Genomic DNA, 21,718 nt, shown 5'->3' with positions numbered 1-21,718 from the left:
AATGGCGGGGAGTTCACCGTCACCGAGTTCGCGGACTACTGCGCCGAAAAAGGTGTTCGACGCCACTTAAGTGCGCCCCACTCACCGCAGCAGAACGGCGTGGTCAAGCGCCGCAATCAGACTGTGGTCACCACCGCCCGTGCGCTGCTGAAGCAGAGGAGGATGCCAGCCAAGTACTGGAGAGAGACGGTCATGACGGCGGTACACCTGCTCAACCGATCGCCGACGAAGAGCTTGCTGGGCATGACCCCATACGAGGCCTGGCACGGGCGTGCGCCGTCAGTGAGCCACCTCAAAGTCTTCGGTTGTGTTGCCTACATCAAGGACTTGAGCCACCTGCGCAAGCTCGATGATCGCGGCAAATCGGGCGTCTTCATCGGCTACGCGGAAGGGGCGAAGGCCTACCGGATCCTTGATCCGGCCACACAGCGGGTCAAGGTAAGCCGCGATGTGGTGTTTGATGAAGGTCGCAGCTAGGATTTGTCATCCACGGCTGCAGGGAGCTCAACGGCAGCAAGAAGCGACTTCACGTCGAGTACTGGACGGCAGAAGGTGAAGAAGGAGCGCAAAGCGTCTCACCGTCGATGAGCAGCACTGCATCACCATCACCTGCTCCGGAGCCGTCCTTAGCTCCACATGTGCTGCCATCCACGACTCTGCCTGCACCATCATCACTTGACCCACTGACTCTGCTTCCCCTACATCGCCACTCCGCTTGATGATGATGAAGACTGCCTCGACGCGTTCCACGACGACGAGCCATTGTGGTACCGCACCGTTGGCAACATCATCGGGTCTACGCCCACGCCGGAGCCACCTCCATGCCTCTTCGCCGAGGTTCACCTGACGCATGCCGGAGAACCGGCCAGCTATGCTCAGGCCAAGGATGACCCTGCCTGGCGCGCTGCAATGGAGCAAGAGCTCGCGTCGGTGGAGCAAAACCGCACCTGGGAGCTGGTCAGTCTCCCTGCTGGTTACCGCCCCATTTCCCTGAAGTGGGTGTTCAAGCTCAAGAAGAACGAGCTAGGTGTGGTGATCAAACACAAGGACAGGCTCATGGCTCGTGGCTTTGTCGAGCAAGAGGGGATCGACTATGATGACGCGTTCGCACCGGTGGCGCGCATGGAGTCTGTCCGGGTCCTCGCGCTGGCGGCTCAAGAAGGGTGGCGCGTCCACCACATGGACGTCAAGTCCGCATTTCTCAATGGCGACCTCAAGGAGGCGTACGTGCAGCAGCCGCCGGGCTACGCCGTCACCGGAGAAGGGAAAGTCTACAGGCTGCGCAAGGCTCTCTACAGTTTGCGGCAAGCCCCGCGCGAGTGGAACGCAAAGCTGGACAACACCCTGAAGGCTATGGGCTTCCAGCAGAGCACGCACTGTCCTGCTTGTCGGCGTCTACGTCGACGATTTGATAATCACCCGCGCCAGGGAAGATGAAGTGGAGGCGTTCAAGGCTCAAATGAAGCAGACCTTCGACATGAGTGACCTCGGCGCACTCAGCTTCTACCTCGGTGTCGAGGTGCACCAGGATGCCACCGGGATCACTCTGCAGCAAGCCCACTACGCCAAGAGGATCCTCGAGCTGCGGGGCATGGATGGCTGCAATCCTGCCAACACTCCCATGGAGGAGCGTCTTCGACTCAGGAAGAACAGCACGGCTGCTCCGGTCGACCCCACTCACTACCGGCGTCTCATCGGGAGCCTGCGCTACCTTGCACACGCACCCTGACCTGGCCTACGCCGTCGGCTATGTGAGCCGGTTCATGGAGCGACCAACCTTCGAGCATCAAGGGGTGGTCAAGCGGATCCTGCGCTACCTCGCCGGCACGCTGGACTACAGCCTCCACTATTACCAAGGCTCCAGGAAGTGCCCGCTTCATCGGCTACACCAAAAGTGATCTCGCCAGCGACGTTGACACGAGCAAGAGCACGAGTGGGTCACTCTTCTTCCTCGGCAACTGCTTGGTCAGCTGGCACTCCATCAAGCAAAAGGTGGTGGCGCTCTCTAGCTATGAAGCTGAGTACATTGCCGCCTCCACTGTTGCTACTCAAGCTCTGTGCTGTCATGGCTGCTAGCTGAGCTCCTTGGCAGAAATGTCGAGGTGGTTGAACTAAAGATGGACAACAAGTCTGCACTTGCTCTAGCCAAGAATCCAGTCTTCCATGAGAAGAGCAAGCACATCAGGATCAAATATCATTTCCTCAGAAGCTTCTTGGAAGATGGAACCATCAAGGCTGAGCATGTGTCCACTACTAATCAGCTCGCTGACATTCTGACCAAGTCTCTAGGCAAGGCAAAATTCCAGGAGATGAGGGGAAGAATTGGCTTGAGGCAGATCAACCCCAAGGCACACAAGGCTAAGGGGGAGAATTGACAGGGGTTAGCCTAGTGTTAGCCTAGTTACCATTTACTTTACTGTAATTGAGTCTTACTTTGCCTAATAGGTTCCTTGGCGGCCAAGCTGAACATGGTGCCTTGAGAACCAAGTTGCTGTTAGCTGTTAGACAGTTTTGCTTTAGGCAGTTAGAGGTTGTCAGGGTATGTTGGGGTGCTATCTGCCCTCTAGGCTTTATATGCAGCAGCCCCCATCCCTTGTATCGGCGTGAGAACTTGTTGCATTTCAATTCAATCTAAGCGGCCCTTTGGCCAAGCTGCCCTCCGACAGTTCAGATTCAGATTTGCAATTTGTTCATGCCAACACTAAAGAGAAAAGGTAAACTGTAAAAGGGAGAACTAATGTCAAATCATTGTTGTGAAGATAATACCTTGCACAGACTAACAGTGGTCCGAGGAGAAAGGAAGTCTCAACTTTCCTCAGTTCAGGGTCTTGTGGATCTAAAAGAATTTAGGAATGCGATAATTATCTGTTAACAAACTGCAACTGGAGAATATCATCTATTATACAACCCACCAGACAGTCTCCTCTAAGCCTGTAAATATCTTATACAAAGTTTGGATCATAAAAGAAAGGAGGCAGCAACTTGCCACACATCTGTGTTCTTCATACAAACTACCAGCATCTGAGCCTACTTAAAACTGGGTGATACAGTGAGAGAATTAATTACCAGCAAAGAAAACTGGAGCAGCAACTGGAACACCCTTTGTATGTGAGTGGTAAAAAAGAGTGTAGATATGTGGCAGTAGCCGGTACCGTCTTAGTAGCGCAAGGCGACAGACTTCCTCACACTGAAAGATAAAAGTTCTCCAATTAGTCATTTTCAATCAAGAAATGATCAATACTCCCTCCATACTCAGATTAGCTGACGTCCTAGGCTCAAGCTCTAATTTTACAAAAGTTGTCGTCGCCGCCTGCATGCTATATTTAGGACGCAATTGCCCTTGCCTGTTGCGCTCGCCTGTCGCCCGGTTGGCTTGGTCGCCGCCCAATCCACCCAATCAACGCTCGCGTTGAAGCAGTCCAAGCGTCCATGAGTGCATGCGGCTCAGCCCGCACCATGCCCAGCCGAACACATGCAGGCAAACAATACCATGCAAAACCAAAACCCCAGCAAAAAATTGTGGCCACCAGGAGTCGAACACTGCCCTGCCCGACACCCTACTGCCTCATTGCACTAACCGTTTGAGCTGAGTAGTTTTCTCATAGGGAATGCACCTGGTACCTATTTAATAGGGGTAGACAGGGAAAAATACCGACTCCTTGGTAAGCACAATTATGTCCTAAACGTCAACTAATTTGAGTATGGAGGGAGTACTAAACAGCCATTTGGAAGCATCATAACAATAGCGTTTTCAAGTCAGTTCACCCTGATGTAAATAGAGTTGTAAGGGCTGTCATAGAGGAAGGTGTGCTGCTGCTGCAAAGTGGCTCTTCGAGTTGGTCTCAGCCTTTGTCTAGGTTCCAATTTTGTTAATGTTGAGTCATTGTATTTTATTAGTTGGTGGCTAACTCATTTTAATTGGTTGAGGGTGTGGTGTGGAGTAGGTTTTGTACTTGGTTATTTTTCTTCTTTAATGAAATAATACGCAGCTCTCCTGCATATTGAAGGGGGGGAAATACTAGGGCCCGTTCGTTTGGCCTGGAACAGAGGCAGGAACTATTCCGGCTAGGGAGCTTATACAAATTGGACAGTCAATCCTGGCTGGATTAGTTCCAGGCCTCCGTTCCCAAAGAACCGAACATGCCCTGAATGGCATGGCCAGAAATGGACTTCGATTCCCAAGAATATTACCTAACTCAACCAAATTACCAAACAAAGACCTGCTATCGCAATATTTTGGACTTCTTTTTTGAAAACGCAGGAGAGCTGAATTCTTTGTATTATAGAGATGAAAAATAGGGGGGTCCCCAACAGGATCCTCACTCATACGGGAACCAGATATGAGTGAGGCAGACAATATTTCAGGGTTAAGTTCTGCTTGTTAGTATATACAAGCAGTTGTATCCAAAATAATCAGCTATAAGCACCAGTTCATAAGAATTACAAGATAAAAACAGTGTCATCGTGGGAAAACATAGATATTTTGAGAAAAAATGAAGTGGAGGAAATTAAGTAACAAAAATAACATGGTTAGAGGGCAGATAACACGCAGAATGGAGCTTATATGCTTTAACCTAAGTTTATATTAACAAAATATTTACATATGCTATATTTCTTGCTGGATAAACTAAATTGCCTCAACATTGATCATTTGTCTATTTCTTTGACATCCTAAGACCCATTTCATCGAACTACTCAAAGTTTGACCATCAATTAATTAAAATCAATGTTTGGTTAAAATTAATATGATTAAAGTCATGTACAGTGGCTAGATGAAAACTGGTTATTCTTTTCATAAAGGAACATGGCTACAAACACTCAACCATGGAAAGTAAAGAAAATTATAAAAAATAAAAAGAACAGAGCAGACTTGCTGCCACGGCAGGGTACATCTTAACTACAAAATTGTATCTCATAAGTTAAATCCGAGTGTACAGCATTAGAAGAACACAAGATGACAAGAAATAAGGCTAAGCTCATAAGGTCAAGCTACCTATGAACATATCTAGCCTACACAGCAGCAGAAATCTCTAGCACAGCAATAACCCCTTGGAACCTTAACACTTTTACCAGAACAGAAAGAGTGCAGGTTAAATCATGATGTACAGCATAAAGAGTTAACAACCAGCATAAAAATGGAGGAAATGCTCAACAGATGTATGGCAACCTCAAGAACAAGCTAACCTATAGAAACGTGGCAAGTATACTGCACAAAAGGAGCATAATAAAGAAACTGAAATTGAACCATCAACCATGTATTGCATGCATAAATGAAATGCAGTGAAGCAGAAACATGCATAAGCTTAACAAAAATTTCCTGTGTTCTTGAGTACACATGTTTGAATGGCAGTCTGGGTAGCATGATGTAGTACCTCTTCACCAAAGGACCATGGCTCGTGGTCAATGCTTCCAGTTTCTGTATGGCCACGTGAAAATGGAAACAATGTGCCCACACCCATCCACCTTCCAAAAAGTTTTGGAGTAGCATTTCCAGCAAAACCACCAATATCAGGACCTGACAATGGTTGACCACTGAGACCCTGATCACATAGCACATATTGTTAAATCATTTGCCGCGTGAAAGTGCATGCTTAAATCTCACATCTTGTCAGATGAACCACTGTAAAAATAAAATTTGGCTACTAATAATTTCAGTTTATAAACATCAACATCTCAAGAACAGCCTCCTTAAAACTTTCCGGAAGAACGGTACAAATGTGACGAGCACAACTAATTAAGGAACCAATCAACCAAATTTAACTAATACAGAGGACCATGGTTCTTAACCCTAGCACTTTTGTGTACTGGCAGACTTAGTTGCCTTCACATCACGAGACTGTACATACTACATACAGTGAAATAGAATATCACAATAAATTAAATTCTAAAATAACAGTCACAAAAAGAAGTCATGAATAAGCATTTGCACCAACGACCAAAGAGCTAGAAATTTTTCCTTTTAGGGGCCACAGGGAACATATTTTCAGAAGTAGGAAAGACTAGACACTCCAAAAGTTTCAAGGAACAACTTTGGATATTAGAACAATAGTTTCAATTACCAACTGAAGAACCATTGGTAGACTCATGTGCAGATGCTCCCAATTTGAAAGATTATCACCGGTCCACGTTGCAGCATAACGCTGGCTTCCTATAAAACCAGCTCGTGTAAGAACAAATGGCCGTTTAGCTGCATTGCCCATTTTCATTCCTTTATAAGTAGATCTTGCCATTAGCATTCCGTAGACCTGAAAATTATACACTAAAATATGCTGCATGCGAGAGAAAAAACTAGACACTAAAATATATGAAACTTTCATGGAACAAAAACATACATTGTGATAGTATGAATGATTTTGAACACCACCAATATCAGCATCTCCCCTATGGATATTGCTTTCAGGCATTGTCTTCGTGGTAGTCTACAAGTTGAGACCAGCACATTCAGTTACATAGGAAAAATTGAACAATGCAATATTAATTATGTGTCAGGATAGATCGCGTACTTTGAAAACAGCAGGTTCATTCATATCATTCCATATGCCATCAACACCATTAGAGATGAAGTCCTTTACCAAACTAGCCCACCAAGCTCGTGTTTTTCCAGATGTATAATCAGGGAAAACACAATCACCAGGCCACACCTCCCCTGAATGTAGACTATATGAGGCATATCCTCCTAACGTTTAAGAAAATGACGATGAATCTTATTCAAGTCAGTGATACATACCAACGAACGGGCTGCCATCTGCCCTTTGAATCCAAACATCGCTTTTTGAACCACTATCATAGGCAAAGTAGCCCTCCTCCTTCTTGATCCCTGGGTCAAGCATCCAGATTGCTTTGCAACCAATGGAATGGAGATCGTCCACCATTGATTTTGGATCAGGGAATCGGTTCTGTAGCACATCAATAGCAAAGTGCTCAGACAGGATTCAATAAAATCAATTATCATAGTAAATTGTTTGCATTCAAAAGAACACCATGATAGGAAAAAATTACTGGAGGCTCTAGTAAACATTCCGAAGCAATATAAATATAAAGTTCTAAACATGAGAAGAGAAACACAAATCATAGGTTAAAGTGCTCCTATGTAGCAAACACAACAGATCCAGTACTTACACTATCAAACGTGAAGCACCTAAAACCATTCATATAGTCAATATCCATCCAGACAACATCGCAAGGAATGCCTTTCTCCCTAAATGTTCTGACAACCTGTGGAAGTAAATAATAACCAAACAACACTAGTTCAGTATAAAATATTGTCAAAGTGTTCTTATGTCTCAAAATGATCCATGTGACAAATATGTAAAGCACATGACAAAAGGTTTGATTAACTTCAGATGGTCCATGAAAAGGAACATAGTTCTTTCCAAGTTACATAAGGAAAAAAAAAAGCACATGACAAAAGGTTTGATTAACTTCAGATGGTCCATGAAAAGGAACATAGTTCTTTCCAAGTTACATAAGGAAAAAAAAAATCCATCTCTAGTAATAAATGTTTTCCACTTCAACATATGAAGATTATTACTGTGTTTGAAAAGGACACCATGCTTTCATGCATTTCCTTTATCACTACATGTATGTTCAAACCTTTTTACTTTTCCAAGCCCTGAATGCAAAACTTTGACCATAGTTTATATATTACTTCTAAAAATAATAAGTATATATACCATGAAAATATATTACATTATGTTAGAATGTCTGATTTCATTGATTGGGCTAACCCTAACCAGGGTGGCCATATAATTAGGGATACATGGGCCTAGCCTCATGGGCCTAATACTCATATACTCTAACATCCCCCCGCATCTGAACTACCGTCGCAGCGGAGTTTACAAACTGGACACGAAAGAAAAGAGGTACAACGCACGAGCCCCCCCCCCCACCCGCAGACACAACTAGCCACTGGTGATGTTGAGGCTGGTGCGGAACTCGGTGAAGGTCGAGGACGGGAGACCCTTGGTGAAGATGTCGGCGAACTAGGAGGTGGCCGGGACGTGGAGGACCCGAACATCGCCGACAACGGCCCGGTCCCGGACGAAGTGTAGATCGATCTCCACATGCTTGGTCCTCTGGTGCTGGACCGGGTTGGTGGAGAGGTACACCGCACTGACATTGGCGCAGTAGACCAGTGCGCTCCGTGAGAGAGGGCTGTGGAGCTCGGCGAGGAGCTGCCGGAGCCAGGAAGCCTCAGCCACGCCGTTGGCGACAGCGCGGTACTCCGCCTCGGCACTGGAGCGGGAGACGACCGGCTGGCGCTTGGACGACCAAGACACCAGGTTGCCGCCTAAGAAGACGGCGTAGCCGGAGGTGGAGCGGCGGGTGTCCGGACACCCGGCCCAGTCGGCGTCAGTGTAGACGACGAGCTCGGTGGAGGACGACCGTCGGTGAAGGAGGAGACCGAAGTCGACTGCGCCGCAGAGGTAGCGTAGGATCCGCTTGAGAGCGGTGAGGTGTGGCCGGGTGAAGGTGAGGTACTGAAGTGCCCCGGCAAGACTCCGATATGCAGTGGGATCTGTCACTGGTATACCCTAGAGTGGAGCAGGGCTTGCAGTCAGTCATCCCAGCTCTCTCCAGGATATCAAGAGTGTACTGCCGCTGGTGAAGGAGTAATCCAGCAGGGTGGGGCTGAACAGTGACCCCGAGGAAGTGATGTAGTGCACCCAGATCCTTCATGGCAAACTCCTGCTGAAGAGAGGCGATGATCCGCCGAAGGAGTGACTCAGTGGAGGCTGTGAGGACAATGTCATCAACATAGAGCAGCAGATATGCAGTCTCAGCCCCATGGTGAAAGATGAACAGAGAGATATCTGACTTGGCCTCCACAAACCCCAGAGTTAGTAGAAAAGCAGCAAACCGATGGTTCCACGTCCGGGGGCCTGCTTGAGGCCGTAGAGAGACTTGTTGAGCCGAGACACCATGTCGGGACGAGAAAAGTCAACAAACCCCGCCGGCTGACTACAGTAGACTGTCTCAGTAAGAACACCGTGTAGAAAGGCATTCTTGACGTCCAGCTAATGCACGGGCCACCCGCGCGTGAGAGCTAGCGAGAGCACCGTGCGGACAGTGGCCGGCTTCACCACCGGGCTGAAGGTCTCGTCGTAGTCGACACCGGGCCGCTGAGTAAAGCCCCGGAGAACCCAGCGAGCCTTGTACCGCTCAAGGGTGCCGTCAGCCCGACGCTTGTGGGTCCAGATCCACTTGCCGGTGACGATGTTGGAGCCCGAGGGACGAGGGACCAGATCCCACGTCTGGTTGGCGAGGAGGGCCACGTACTCCTCTTCCATCGCTCCGCGCCAGTGAGGGTCCAGCAAGGCCTCGCGGACGGAAGAGGGTACCGATGAGACCTGCGAGTCCCCGGGCATCGCCGCAAGAGCCTGGGGCTACAGGGTCCCAGCAGCGTGTCGCGTCACCATCGGGTGAACATGACGCGGGTGTCGGTGAAGGAGCGGAGGGTGGTACACCGGCGTCGCGACCCGGGAAGCTGGGTGCCTCGGCGGCGGGGTCGGTGTCGCCGGCGGGGAAGACGTCGCTGGTGGCGCAGGTGAATCCGGCGAAGAGGGGGCCACCGGCGCCGCCAGAGGCAGCGGCGCCAGCCGGGCACGTCGCTGGTAGACGCGCACCGGCTGGGCGAAACGTGCCGGTGGGGCCGGAGTCGGAGACGCCGATCCGAGACCCACACCGGGAGCACGTCGCTGGTAGACACGCACCGGCTGGGCGAAGCGTGCCGGTGAGGCCGGTGTCAGAGGTGCCGACCCGGGACCCGCATCAGGCGCAGGGGTCGGGCCGGAAGGTGACCCCTCGGGACCCGGGAAGGGTAGAGGCCCTGAGGAAACACCGGCAAAGGTGGCTCGACCACCGGGTCAGTAGGAAACACAGAGGAGAGGTCAAGCTCCGAGGTGGAAGAGGGAGTGGTAGTGGTGGAAAAGGGAAAGATCGACTCATCGAACACCACATGGCGAGATATGAGGACTCGACAAGAGGTAAGGTCGTAGCATCGGTACCCCTTGTGATTCGGGGAGTACCCAAAGAAGACACAGAGTCGAACGGGGAGCCAGCTTGTGAGGAGTGGTGGCGGTGGTGTTTGGGTAACACGCACACCCAAAGACTCGAAGGTGATCATAGCGAGGAGGGGTACCGAAGAGAGCGTGGTGTGGCGTGGGAGCTGGACAAGCAGCGGAAGGAAGGCGGTTAAGGAGGTAAGTGGAGGTGTGCAAGCTCTCGGCCCAGAAGCGAGCAGGAAGCGAGGCCTGAAGCAGGAGAGTGCGCACGGTGTCGTTGGTGGTGCGAATCATGCGCTCAGCCTTGCCGTTTTGAGAGGAGGTATACGGGCAAGACATGCGCAAATGAACTCCCGACCATTGTCACACTAGACAGCCTTGACAGTGAGGCTGAACTGTGTGGACACCCAAGCGAAAAAGCGAAAAAGTGGACAAGCGCGGGAAAAGCATCAGACTTTGCACGTAAAGGAAAAGTCCAGGAATAATGTGAATAATCATCCACCACCACAAGATAGTACTTGTATCCAGAAATACTGATGACGGGTCCATAAGTCACAATGTACAAGGTCAAAAATGCGGGCCGCATGAGAAGATGAACTATGAAAAGGAAGACGAACATGACGGCGCACTTGGCACGCATGACACAAATGCTCATCGTGAGCCCAAGTACATCGAATATCGGAACTATGACTAAGCTGCATCAGGGCATCACGTCCAGGATGGCCGAGACGCCGGTGCCAAGTAGTGGAGGTAGTGGTGGCGAAGGCAGCTACAAAACTAGCGAAGGAGGCGAGGCAGATGCTGGAAAGCGAAGAGTGTAAAGGGGCCCCGTGCTGTCACATCAGAGCAGAGAGCAGAGGACGCCGGGAAGCCAAATCCTTCACACTAAGACCAGAAGAGTCAAACTCCACAGAACAAGAATTGTCAGCTGTAAAACGACGAATAGAAAGAAGATTGTGAACCATAGAAGGAGCAACAAGAACATCATGAAGATAAAAGGAACCATGGGGGCCGGGGGCACCCATAGAGGTGACATGAAGACAAGACCCATTTGCGACCATAATGGACGAAGGGAGAGAAAAAGATGGAGGGTGAACAGAAGAAAGTATACCGGGGTTAGGAGTGGTGTGGTAAGTAGCCCCAGAGTCGGCAACCCACTCCGGCCCAACTGGAGGTGTCAGAGCCACGGTGCTGAAGGAGTGCGCCAAGGCCGCCCTGGTCCCGGCAGACCCGGACAAGGCCGCAGGTGGAGTAGCCCACGAGGACGCGGGGAACGAGGCCGCCCACGGGGTCACTGAGGGGAACCCCGGGGGAGCACCCGCGAGCATGGCCGCCGGCGGGCGAGGCTCGCCACCGGAAGCCTGGAACGGCCACATGGAGATGCGCAATGACCATGGGTTGTTGTAGGATGGCTAGGGTGCACCCCATGGAGGTGGCGGCGTCGTGGTGCCCCCACGACCTGCTCCACGTCCCCCACCACGGCGACGGCGGTCGCCACGCCCCCCCCCCCAACCCTAACTCGGCCCGGGGGGGAAGAGGACCAAGAAGTGACGACTGTGGTGTGGCGGGACGGGGCGGAGGAGTGGCAGCAAGAGCAGTCGAAGAGGACGAGGACCCCGGAGCGGAGGTGGACCCAGGCTGTAGGCCCTGAGTAAGCTCCTCCATGACAAGGTCGTCACAGACCTGCAGGAAGGTGGGGAAGGGCCGCTGCCGTGTGATCCACGTCTGGAGGTAGGAGTAGCGGTCACTGAGCCCGCGGAGAACAATGAGGACCAAGATGCGGTCCTCCACGGGCCAGCCGAGGTCGCCGAGAGAGTCCGCCATGCCCTTCATCTGGCGGCAGAACTAGCTGACGGAGAGGTCGCCCTGGACGAAGGTGCGGAAGCTCGCGTCGAGCCGCAGAGCCCGGGCTTCGGCGTTGCCCAGGAACTGTCCCTCGAGCGCCAACCAGGCCCCGCAAGCGCTCGGGGTGTTGCGGACGAGGTCGTGGAGGTCCAGGGAGATCGTCCCCAGAATCCAGGAGAGGACGATGCTGTCAAGGCGTAGCCACGAGGGGGTCGGGACCGCCCCCGCGGTGTCGAGGAGGACGTGGTCGTCGAGGGCATAGCGGCGGAGGGTGAGGAGGACCAAGTCCCTCCAGCGAGCGTAGGAGGGCGACTCGGGCTCGAGGACGACCGGAACGAGGAGGCGGATGTTCTGGACGCCCCCGGCCTGGTAGTGGAGCTACACCACGTGGGGGTCGGCCGGATCGTGCCAGACGACCGGAGCCGATCCCGAGGACGTGGTCCCGACGTCAGGCGAAGCCTGAAGGCCGAGGAACTGCTCGGCTTCGGCGATCTGTCAGGCCAAGGAGTCGGCTGCGTCGCACTCGCGCTTCCAAGCAAAAGCGGCCTCACGCACGCGGGTCCGGCCCTCCGCGGCCGCAGCACGAGCAGTGATGAGAGCGACGATGAGGGTGGAGTCCGGACGATGCATCACGGGCAGCGAAGGCGGTGTAGGGAAGGGGGCCGCGGGCGGAGCTCCCACACGCGATCCTACGGCCAGACCAGGGGCCGGCCCCCTGGGCAGAGTCCCCAAGGCCGTGAGCAGAGCCCCAGGCAGAGAGGCGACATCTAGAGGCATGCCCAGGCCAGCTGCGACGGCAGCAGCGGCACCCCGGGCGTCATCCAGAGGCATGCCCAGGCCAGCTGCGATGGCAGCGGCGGCACCCCGGGCGTAGGCGGCCGCGGTGGCCGCGTCGGTCGCGCCCTGGTCGCCCGCCAAACCAGCATGAAGGCCAGCCCCGGGCGCCGACGCGACGTGGAGGTCGGAAGCCGTTCCGTCCGCATCCGCTCGTGCGTCGCCTGGGTCTGTGCGCGCCGCATCCTGGGCAACGTCCGCGGGACCCCCCGCGCGCGGCCAGAGCCGCAGCCGCGCCGGCGGCCTGGGCGGCAGCGGCGCCAGAAGAGGTGGAGGCAGGGGCGGCGGGTCTGGGCTGCATTTGCTGCGCGATTTGCGCCGAGGAAAAGGTTGGGAGAGGAGGGAAGTGGTTGAAGTAGAAAGGAGGGGGAGCAGGCCAACCGGGCATGGCCACCGGCGGCGCGCCGGCCAGAGGTGGCGGCGGCTGGGGTGGGCAGGGGAGCAGGGGAGGAAGAAACCCTAAGCTGATACCATGTTAGAATGTCTGATTTCATTGATTGGGCTAACCCTAACCAGGTGGCCATATAATTAGGGATACATGGGCCCATGGGCCTAGCCTCATGGGCTTAATACTCATATACTCTAACACATTAAAAATAATAAGTACATATACCATGGAAATATATTCCGTTAAAAATTTACTTGTGTAATTTGTATGTAGTCACATATATAGTTTTACACTTGTAGCCTTGTAGGAGAATATAGGTATAAGTGGTACAAAGTTTTAAAACTTTGAAACAAGGATTCCAGGTGATACATATTTAGCAACAGTGGGGCTTACAAATGAGTAAGGAAAACAAAAACATGAAGCCTTGAACATTTGATGTTGAAGTACAGAAAATTTATTGAAATCATTAAAGCTGTAGTATATAGGCAGGCAATTATTTTTTGGATCCCACAAATTCTCTTGCAGTGTGCACTGCTCATCAATTCTTACTTCATATAGGCACAGGACTTGATGTTTGCATTTGGAACTAGAGTAAGTGAAGATACTAAAATGAACACTGCATCAACACTAACAGGACTACCCACACACTTTATCCATCATAGTTGAAGACTAGGAGTAGCTGACACTAAAACATTACATTAAATTTCCTTCAGAAAAGGAAATTCACATAGATAAAGATAATGCACACTGCCAAGAAAATACCTTGAGTACTTTCTCAGAAGAATCATAGCTCCAACGGCATTGATGATAGCCAAGTGACCATTTTGGAGGCATGGACACAGTACCTATAATGGAGAAAAATTCTCACCTTATTCAACAAGGCAGCATAGTTCGGCAAAAGATAAACTGGAGAGGGGAATGACAATGGAAGCGGCAAGATAGAAGTCCCACATTCTACTGTGACAGGTATGTCTAAATGGATAAACCAGTGCCAGTAATGTTAGATCAGTCAACCAAACAACATTCTACTAATCAACACCTTGATTTTATCAAGATTTACAAAATGTATCAAATTGAATAAAATATTTCCTATTATTCCTTGCATTCATATTAGATCAGAGATATACAGCTTCATTGTTTATGAAAGAAATTAAACTTTGACTCAATAAAGCATTAGCATGTAGGGTATATCTGTCCATAGAAATATAGTTTATAAGTGCCAGAAGATATATTTAACATGGTAGAAATACCGATTGCATGCGACAAAGATGTCATAACATCAGCTGGAGTATTAAATGGCCCAAAGGTGATGACAGGGTAGGCAGATGAGGCAAAGAACTTTATAGTTGATTCTTGTCTTAAATCAATCTGTCATAGTAAAAAAACACTCCGTTCAATATACATATTAGTTAAAATATCAATGTCAACAAATAAAAAAACTTTAGAATGATTTACTCCTGCATACCTCACAACGCCGAGTGGTATCAGCAAGGACACCCAATGCTTTTCCATCAGGGAGGACAGCCAAAACCCAAGGGTGTGACTGGTACAATGAAGTGGTTCCTGGCCCAAAACCCCATGCGTCTGTGTTCCATGTGAAAACCTGATGAAAAATATATCTTTAAATCATGACAACCTTTAAAGTCTGTTACATAAGCAGGATGTGGAGAATTAATTTAGCATAACTACAGCTACTTTTTTTTTTGAAAACAACTACAGCTACTTGTAACAAGGGTAGAGACAGGGCCAGTGCTCAGGGTGCTGCACCAGTCCTAGCCCGTTTTTCTTAGGTGAATCATATAATAGCTGGTCTAAAACCCTAGTATGTTTACTCATTTCAATTTAGTTTAGCACCTGCCCACTAGATAGCACAACCTTGAAGGGTTTTCTTGTTTTGCCCCGGATTTGTAAAGTTGTAACAAGGAACTACGACCTCTGGTGATTATTTCACAAAACCAAAGTTGTTGCATTTTTGTGAAATGGTCAAGAATTGGACCTTTGTTATAATGTTAATGGTTGCAGTTTTGAGAAATCAACTCAAATATATAATATATAGTTTCTTAAAGCAGATGTCATACTCGTTTCCCAGTCCGTTCAAGTGGGCCACTTGCTTCTCCAGTACCATAGAAAGATGTCCCAGGAGGAAGCTGCTTGATTAAAAGAAAACAAGTGAGCCTCCACACATGTGTGATTTGTGACGTGTTATAATTCCAGGTAGATAATATTACAGGAATGTACACATCAAGAATAAAACAATACACAATTCATAGTTCAGCATTATCAGGGAATAGGGATAATAAAAACATGTTGAAGGCAAAAACTGGAACAAAAATCCATGGTGTCCTGGGGTTCAGGCATCCCCTTTAGCAAAAAAAAAACTGTTACTAACATATTGCAATGTTTCAAAAAGTCACAGAAATCATGTTTGTAGAATGGCGAAGTTAAATAAACCAGCAAAGAGGTCCAGATTCAGTATGTGAATTATTAAACTGGAAATGGTAGCAATTCCAGTCTAGAAAATGGGGAAAAAAAAGGATAAAAAATGGGCTGAGTGGAGTTGAATGCTTCAAATTGAGATGGCTGCATCACTGTGGTGAGCATGACAAGACCACGGTCTACTTTTTATACGATCAATTGTCCAAGGGACCAAACATGCAAATAGTTCGAGTTAACTTAGCAATTTTGACTTGCATCAAAACTCAAAAGGTGGTCATATGCTTTCAAGGATGGTGGTAATAAAACGTTGACCCCTTCTGTGAACAATCTGAATATTTGTTGATCTGCAGAATGCACATTGTCATATCATGGATTCATGGTACCATGATACCCCAATGCGTGCAACCTCGCAAGGAAAAGGAGGAGAAAGTCCTGCGTCAGATATACCCATCAACAGTGCTACGTCATCAAGGCCAAAACCAAACAGATATTGGGATCAATGGATCAACATTTCACGCACTCTCCCGATCAGCCAACAGGGAACCATCCAAACGACCAACACCAAGCAGCACAACGATACGGCAGACGAAGCGAGAGATCTGATAATGATAATCTAATCTATCTAAGGGGGAAAAAAGGACGAGACGAGACGAGCGCCAAACACGCGTCACCCCCACCAGGCCACCACCCAGACTCCCAAATCAACCGCCAGTACACGCGTGCGTCACCGTGGCGTACCTTTATCACGACCTTCTGGGCTCCCTCCGCCGCGACCTCGAACGCTGGGACCACGGCGGGCGTGTCCGCCCCGTCCCGCGGCACCTCCCGCCGCCTCGGGTCCGCGAACGAGAGGCTGGGCCCCGCCGCGGCGCGCGCCGCCTCCGACGCGTCGAACCGGAACACACCATCCTCAAGCACCCGCGCCCACACCATGTCCCCCGCCGTCGCCGCGGCCATCCTCCCCTCCGCCGCCCCCGCAGCAGCAGCAGCAGGCGCGGTCCCGCTCCTCCCCCCGCCGCAGCACCTGCAGTGGGAGGCATCAAGCAAGCAATGAGTGAGGCAGTGAGCCCGTCGTTCGTTCGGCCCGTCGTCCAATGGATCGGAGGCGGAGGGAACACCTGAGAGAGGGTCGCCGTGGCCCGCCGCCGCCTCGTGACTCGTGCGCGCGGTGGAAGCGGAAGCGCGAGCAGTGGGGGACGAGGCCAAGTGATGCGGTGTTGCGGGTGGTGGACGTGGCGAGCATCTCCTCTTGTACAAGGGCCGCGCGGCCGGCCGTGCTTGCGTGGATTCGGGTTTGTTTAATGCGAGGGGCCGGTGGTTGGTGGACTCTACTAGACAGGATCACAGGAGCACACACAGGGCACAGGGGCAGGGCGGAGTGGGAGAGGGGGTTTTTTTTTACAAGGGGAGTAGGAGAGGTTTGGGTGGATGCGATTGGGCCAGGTGTATGACTCTACCGGGCTTGTAGCAATGGAGTAGCTGCTGGTGGGTTCTGCGGGGCCACACATCATACGGGAACAGGAGTGACGTTCCACTCGAAAAAAATGTGGAAAAGTGACGTCAGCTCAGGGCTAACCAAAAACTTTTTAAGATTTCGTCTCACATCAAATCTTGCGGCATATGCATTAAGTATTAAATATAGATGAAAATAAAAAGTAATTATACAGTTTGTCTGTAAATTACGAGATAAATCTTTTGAGTCTAATTAGTCTATGATTAGATAATATTTGTCAAATAAAAATGAAAATGCTACAGTATCGAAATCTAAAAAAATTCGGAACTAAACAAGGCTCGCGACAATGTAGCACTTTGGTTTGTTTGTAATAATTATTGTCCAACCATGGACTAACTAGGCTCAAAAGATTCGTCTTGTAAATTCCAATAAAACTGTGTAATTAGTTTTTGTTTTCGTTTATATTTAATACTTCATACATGCGTCTAAAGATTTGATATGACGAGAAATCTTAAAAAAATTTGGGTTTTGGTGTGGAAGTAAACAAGGCGTAAAAGAGACGTCAGCTCAGGCCTTGTTTAGTTCAAAAAATTTTGCCAAAAAATTTAGATTCTTCATCACATCAAATCTTACGACGCATGCATGAAGTATTAAATATAGACGAAAATAAAAATTAATTGCACAGTTTGATCAAAATTTACGAGACAGATCTTTTAAGTCTAATTAATCTATAATTAAATAATATTTACTCCCTCCATATAAAAAAGAAGGTCGTTTAGGATATGATTTAGCATACCAAAAAGTGATTAATTAGAGTGAAGTTTTCCCTATTTGCTCCTAATAAATAAAGCTTCACGTGCATTCTTTTCAAAAAAGTTTCACAGACCAATTGGCTCCCACCTCGGCTGGCGAGCACCGTTCGACTCCCTTGGACCCCAAATTTTTTTGGTTGAATATTGCATGGTGAGTTTTTGCAAGGCACTATTTCGTTGTGGAGCTTGAGCGCGTATACTTCGCGCATATATTTACGTCGCTAGTGTCTTTTTTCGGCTGTAGGAGGTTCTCGCGCTTTTTTTTCTTTTTTTTGGCTGGCGGTGTAGACGTTTGGGCTACCAAAGGAGTATTTATGCGCTTGCATACTGCTCCCGTCCGTGGAGCGGCGTGGAGCGCAGCTTTAAGACGCGGAGGACCGACACACGCGCTGGCGAGAATCGAGTTATCCGTCTATACGCGCCGCTCTGAGTCGTAAATGCACACGGAGATTAAAGCGACAGGGGCAAACGAGTCCAAGGAACGGCCTCCGGTGATAGAACGACATCTTTTACGCAAACCACCTATTGAGCCAGAACGACGTTTTTTAAGATAGGAAGGAAGTATTAAATACAAACGAAAGTACCACCGTTCCCAAAATACTAAAATTTTGTGCTGAACAAGCCTCACGTGACCTTTCACATCCGTAGTGAAGTGCACTTAGGCCAGTCTCAGTGGAGGTTTCACCACGATGTCATGCACATTTATTAGAGCGTCATGTCAGCAAAACTGTACTTTTTGCATGAAACGAAGATGAGAGAGAAGGAAGTAGTTTCACCATAGTGAAACTCCACGGGCGTTGTTTCACACGCGGTGAAACGGGATGAAATCCCCACTGAGGGCCAAATCGTTTCACCATCTTGCATGTGATCCAATCATTTTGCAGCAATTAAATGTTTTGCTTAGCCTTGGAAACAACAAAGTGAAATGTTCCATTGATGGCGTTATTTCATTGATGGTTTCATTTCAATTTCGATGACGTGTTGGTATATGAAACCGTGCAACGACACTGTCCATTGAGACTGATCTTAGTGCATGGTTTTTTTCCCGAACGCCTGCACACCTTTTTATCGACGTTTGATGTTTGTGTTGCTGGATTGAAGGACTGGGCCATTGTTTAGTTCTCAAAAATTTTCAAGATTCCCCATTACATCAAATCTTTGTACGTATGCATGGAATATTAAATATAGATGAAAATAAAAACTAATTACACAGTTTGACTGTAATTTGCGAGACGAATCTTTTGAATCTAATTACTCCATAATTGGATAATAATTACCACATACAAACGAAAAGTGCTACAGTACCCAAAGCCAAAATTTTTCGCGAACTGAACAAGGTAGACGTGCTCTGAATTTGGCCTCATTCTTTTTTCGAGAAGCCGCCATTTTAATTAAGCAAAATGCATCATTTTTGAACTGTTTTAAGCAATGTATTTATATGACAAGGAGCCAACAAATACCCCTTTACAAAAAGTGGATTATCATTTTACTCCCTCTGTCCCTTTTTAATTGTCGCAGTTGGTGTGCGTGCTACAAGTTTGACTCGATTTGTAGAAAATACATGCAACTTTTATATCTTCAAATAAATTTGTTAAAAAACTAGATTCAAAGATCTTTCTAATGATACTAATTATGTATTATAAATATTAATATTTTTAATATATAATTGCCGGTAGTTGTTTTTCGGAAAGCGCAAGCGACAATTAAAAAGGGATGGAGGGAGTATCTGTGAACGAGTGCTTTGGAGCTGCTGGATATTTGATTGGGTCCTTAGGGGGGGCTCTGATAACAAATGTGACTTGGCCATTCAGGCCTTATTTAGTTTTCCAAAAATTTTGCAAAATTTTTCAGATTCTCCGTCACATCGAATCTTTGGACGTATGCATGGAGTATTAAATATAGATGAAAATAAAAACTAATTGCACAGTTTGGTCGGAATTGACGAGACGAATTTTTTGAGTCTAGTTAGTCCTAATTGGATAATATTTGTCAAATACAAACGAAAGTGCTACTATTCCTATTTTGCAAAAAAATTTGGAAGTAAACAAGGCCTCAATCTAGAGAAGCAGGTGGGTTGCACTCGGTCAATCTAATCCACTCATGGTACTCGTCTATGCGTATATTTGGTTCTGAGACGACCTCAGATTGGTTAAACACTAGTGGAAGTGCGCGCCCCTACGCGCGCCTGGTATTGGTGGTTTGCTGAATATTGATTCTAAATATTGCAGTTGAACTGTGTTTGCATATGAAGTTATGTTATGATGTATACAATATATATAGAATGGTAGCCTGCACAATGTATTGCAGATAGGGAAATCATTTAATCATGCGTAGGGTTCAGTAGATGTGATATTAAAAGCTAACAGGTTTAATACATACTATGCTTATGCTTGGTAGATGTAGTGTACAAGGATTTGGCAGTGCATGCCTCAAATATTATACAGAGTAGGGATATATGGACTAAAGAGTCTGCTACTTGTTGTGCTAATGGCACTACCAGCCATAGTGGATGCCTTAGGCCTCGTTCCTTTGGTCTGGATTGGAGCCAGGAACTATTCCAGCTAATCAATCTTCATACAGATAAGTCTATCATTTCAACTGGAATAAAATCCAGGACAGCTGTTCCGGAGTAACCGAACGAGCTCTTAGTTGGAATTCTATGCTTGGTCCTCATAGTTTGTGATGCCGATGGATGAGTTCGTGTCAGGATAGTGCTGGTGTCTATATGCAAATAATAATGAAGAATAATCTAGGTTGTTGTGAGTTACTCTGTTTTTTTGAAGATTAGAAGAGTATGATGAATGAGATATTCGTATGGCTACCTTGTGTCCGGGATGTTGCTTCCATTTCATCACCTGTTAAATCAAAGGATTTTTTTTTGAGTTTGTGTAATGGTGTTGTTTGTGGATGTGGTGTTCTGAGAATGTGTTTTTGTACCTGAGTAGGTAAATGCTTCATGTCAGTGGTCTGGGTCTAGATCAGTATCTCCCGTTAATGGTAAGGTAAAAGATCAGATATAGGACAGTTTTGGTTATTTTGCCTTTATTTTTTCTGAGTGTGTTCTTTGGAAGCACAAGAATCCATGAGCAAAGACAAGAGGCACATCTCATGTAATTTACAAACAACACTCATACATAAACACTAACAACACAACAAAGAAACAGACATATCTTTTTTTCTAGCTATGAGCAAGCGGCAACAAAAGGCATAAACTAAAAAGAATTTGCCATCGAGTCGACCTCTTGTAGTAAACTCTCTGCGATAGAGAACAGATAAAGAATAAGCCGCTGCAATTTCTGAGTGAGATAGAACCAGCCGCGCTAATTGAGCACCAGCATTCGCAACTGAAAACATATGTTGTGCTAACCGGACATAGAGGTTCAACTGCTCTAAGCTGTAATCTCCTATAGCAAAACGATAAATACCTTACAAGAAATGTAGAGCCTGCAAGGCAGCAGCTTCAAAAGCTTCTGACGCTATAGCATCGATGGGTGGCCAAAAAAACATATACTGCGGTAAATATCCCTTAAATTAGACAATTCTAACGCAATGCCACACAAATGCACACCATCCGGTTCATCAAAAAAATGCACACCATCCCCTGAAATCTCATGGATGGTTGACACATATGGAAGACGACAATGAGACACAACCTGCTGGAGGATAGGAATATAAGGAATACGAATTACAAACATAATGCGAGAGTTCGGAGAAAAAGAACTCCTGCAACACAAAAAACAGTGCAGTACACACGAATAGTAATTATGAGAACCCAAAGGCTGAATTACACAAAGCAATGATTGAAATAGAAACCGAGTGACTTGAAAGGCTAGGTAATGAGCTGGATCTCCTTTTTGTTTTACAGCCTTTTTTTAAGAGTAAGGCCTTGTTTAGTTCCCAAAATTTTTCAAGATTCCCTGTCACATCAAATCTTATGGCTCATGCA

At 47.9% G+C, this 21,718-nt stretch overlaps 1 protein-coding gene across 2 annotated transcripts in view; it reads right to left on the bottom strand.

The window, feature by feature from the left end:
- Positions 1–16,799, bottom strand: part of LOC8057936 (alpha-glucosidase 2) — a 47,322-nt gene extending 30,523 nt beyond the window's left edge. The window contains exons 1-14 of one of the 2 annotated variants that reach the window (XM_002459717.2): positions 16,626–16,799; positions 16,246–16,531; positions 15,150–15,218; positions 14,537–14,674; positions 14,322–14,439; positions 13,834–13,916; positions 7,120–7,215; positions 6,728–6,896; positions 6,504–6,646; positions 6,333–6,419; positions 6,060–6,245; positions 5,373–5,540; positions 3,067–3,187; positions 2,767–2,836 (exon numbers count right to left, since the gene is read on the bottom strand). In XM_002459717.2, the coding sequence (XP_002459762.2) occupies positions 2,767–2,836; positions 3,067–3,187; positions 5,373–5,540; positions 6,060–6,245; positions 6,333–6,419; positions 6,504–6,646; positions 6,728–6,896; positions 7,120–7,215; positions 13,834–13,916; positions 14,322–14,439; positions 14,537–14,674; positions 15,150–15,218; positions 16,246–16,531; positions 16,626–16,750 (1,859 nt within the window). In that variant the 5' untranslated portion in view covers positions 16,751–16,799. The remainder of the gene's footprint in view (positions 1–2,766; positions 2,837–3,066; positions 3,188–5,372; positions 5,541–6,059; positions 6,246–6,332; positions 6,420–6,503; positions 6,647–6,727; positions 6,897–7,119; positions 7,216–13,833; positions 13,917–14,321; positions 14,440–14,536; positions 14,675–15,149; positions 15,219–16,245; positions 16,532–16,625) is intronic. The other variant, XM_021452898.1, reaches the window with a different exon arrangement.

Source organism: Sorghum bicolor, chromosome 2, assembly GCF_000003195.3.
Source record: "Sorghum bicolor cultivar BTx623 chromosome 2, Sorghum_bicolor_NCBIv3, whole genome shotgun sequence".
In the NCBI taxonomy this organism is placed as follows: Eukaryota; Viridiplantae; Streptophyta; class Magnoliopsida; order Poales; family Poaceae; genus Sorghum; species Sorghum bicolor.
This window is presented reverse-complemented; position numbering and strand designations above follow the sequence as displayed.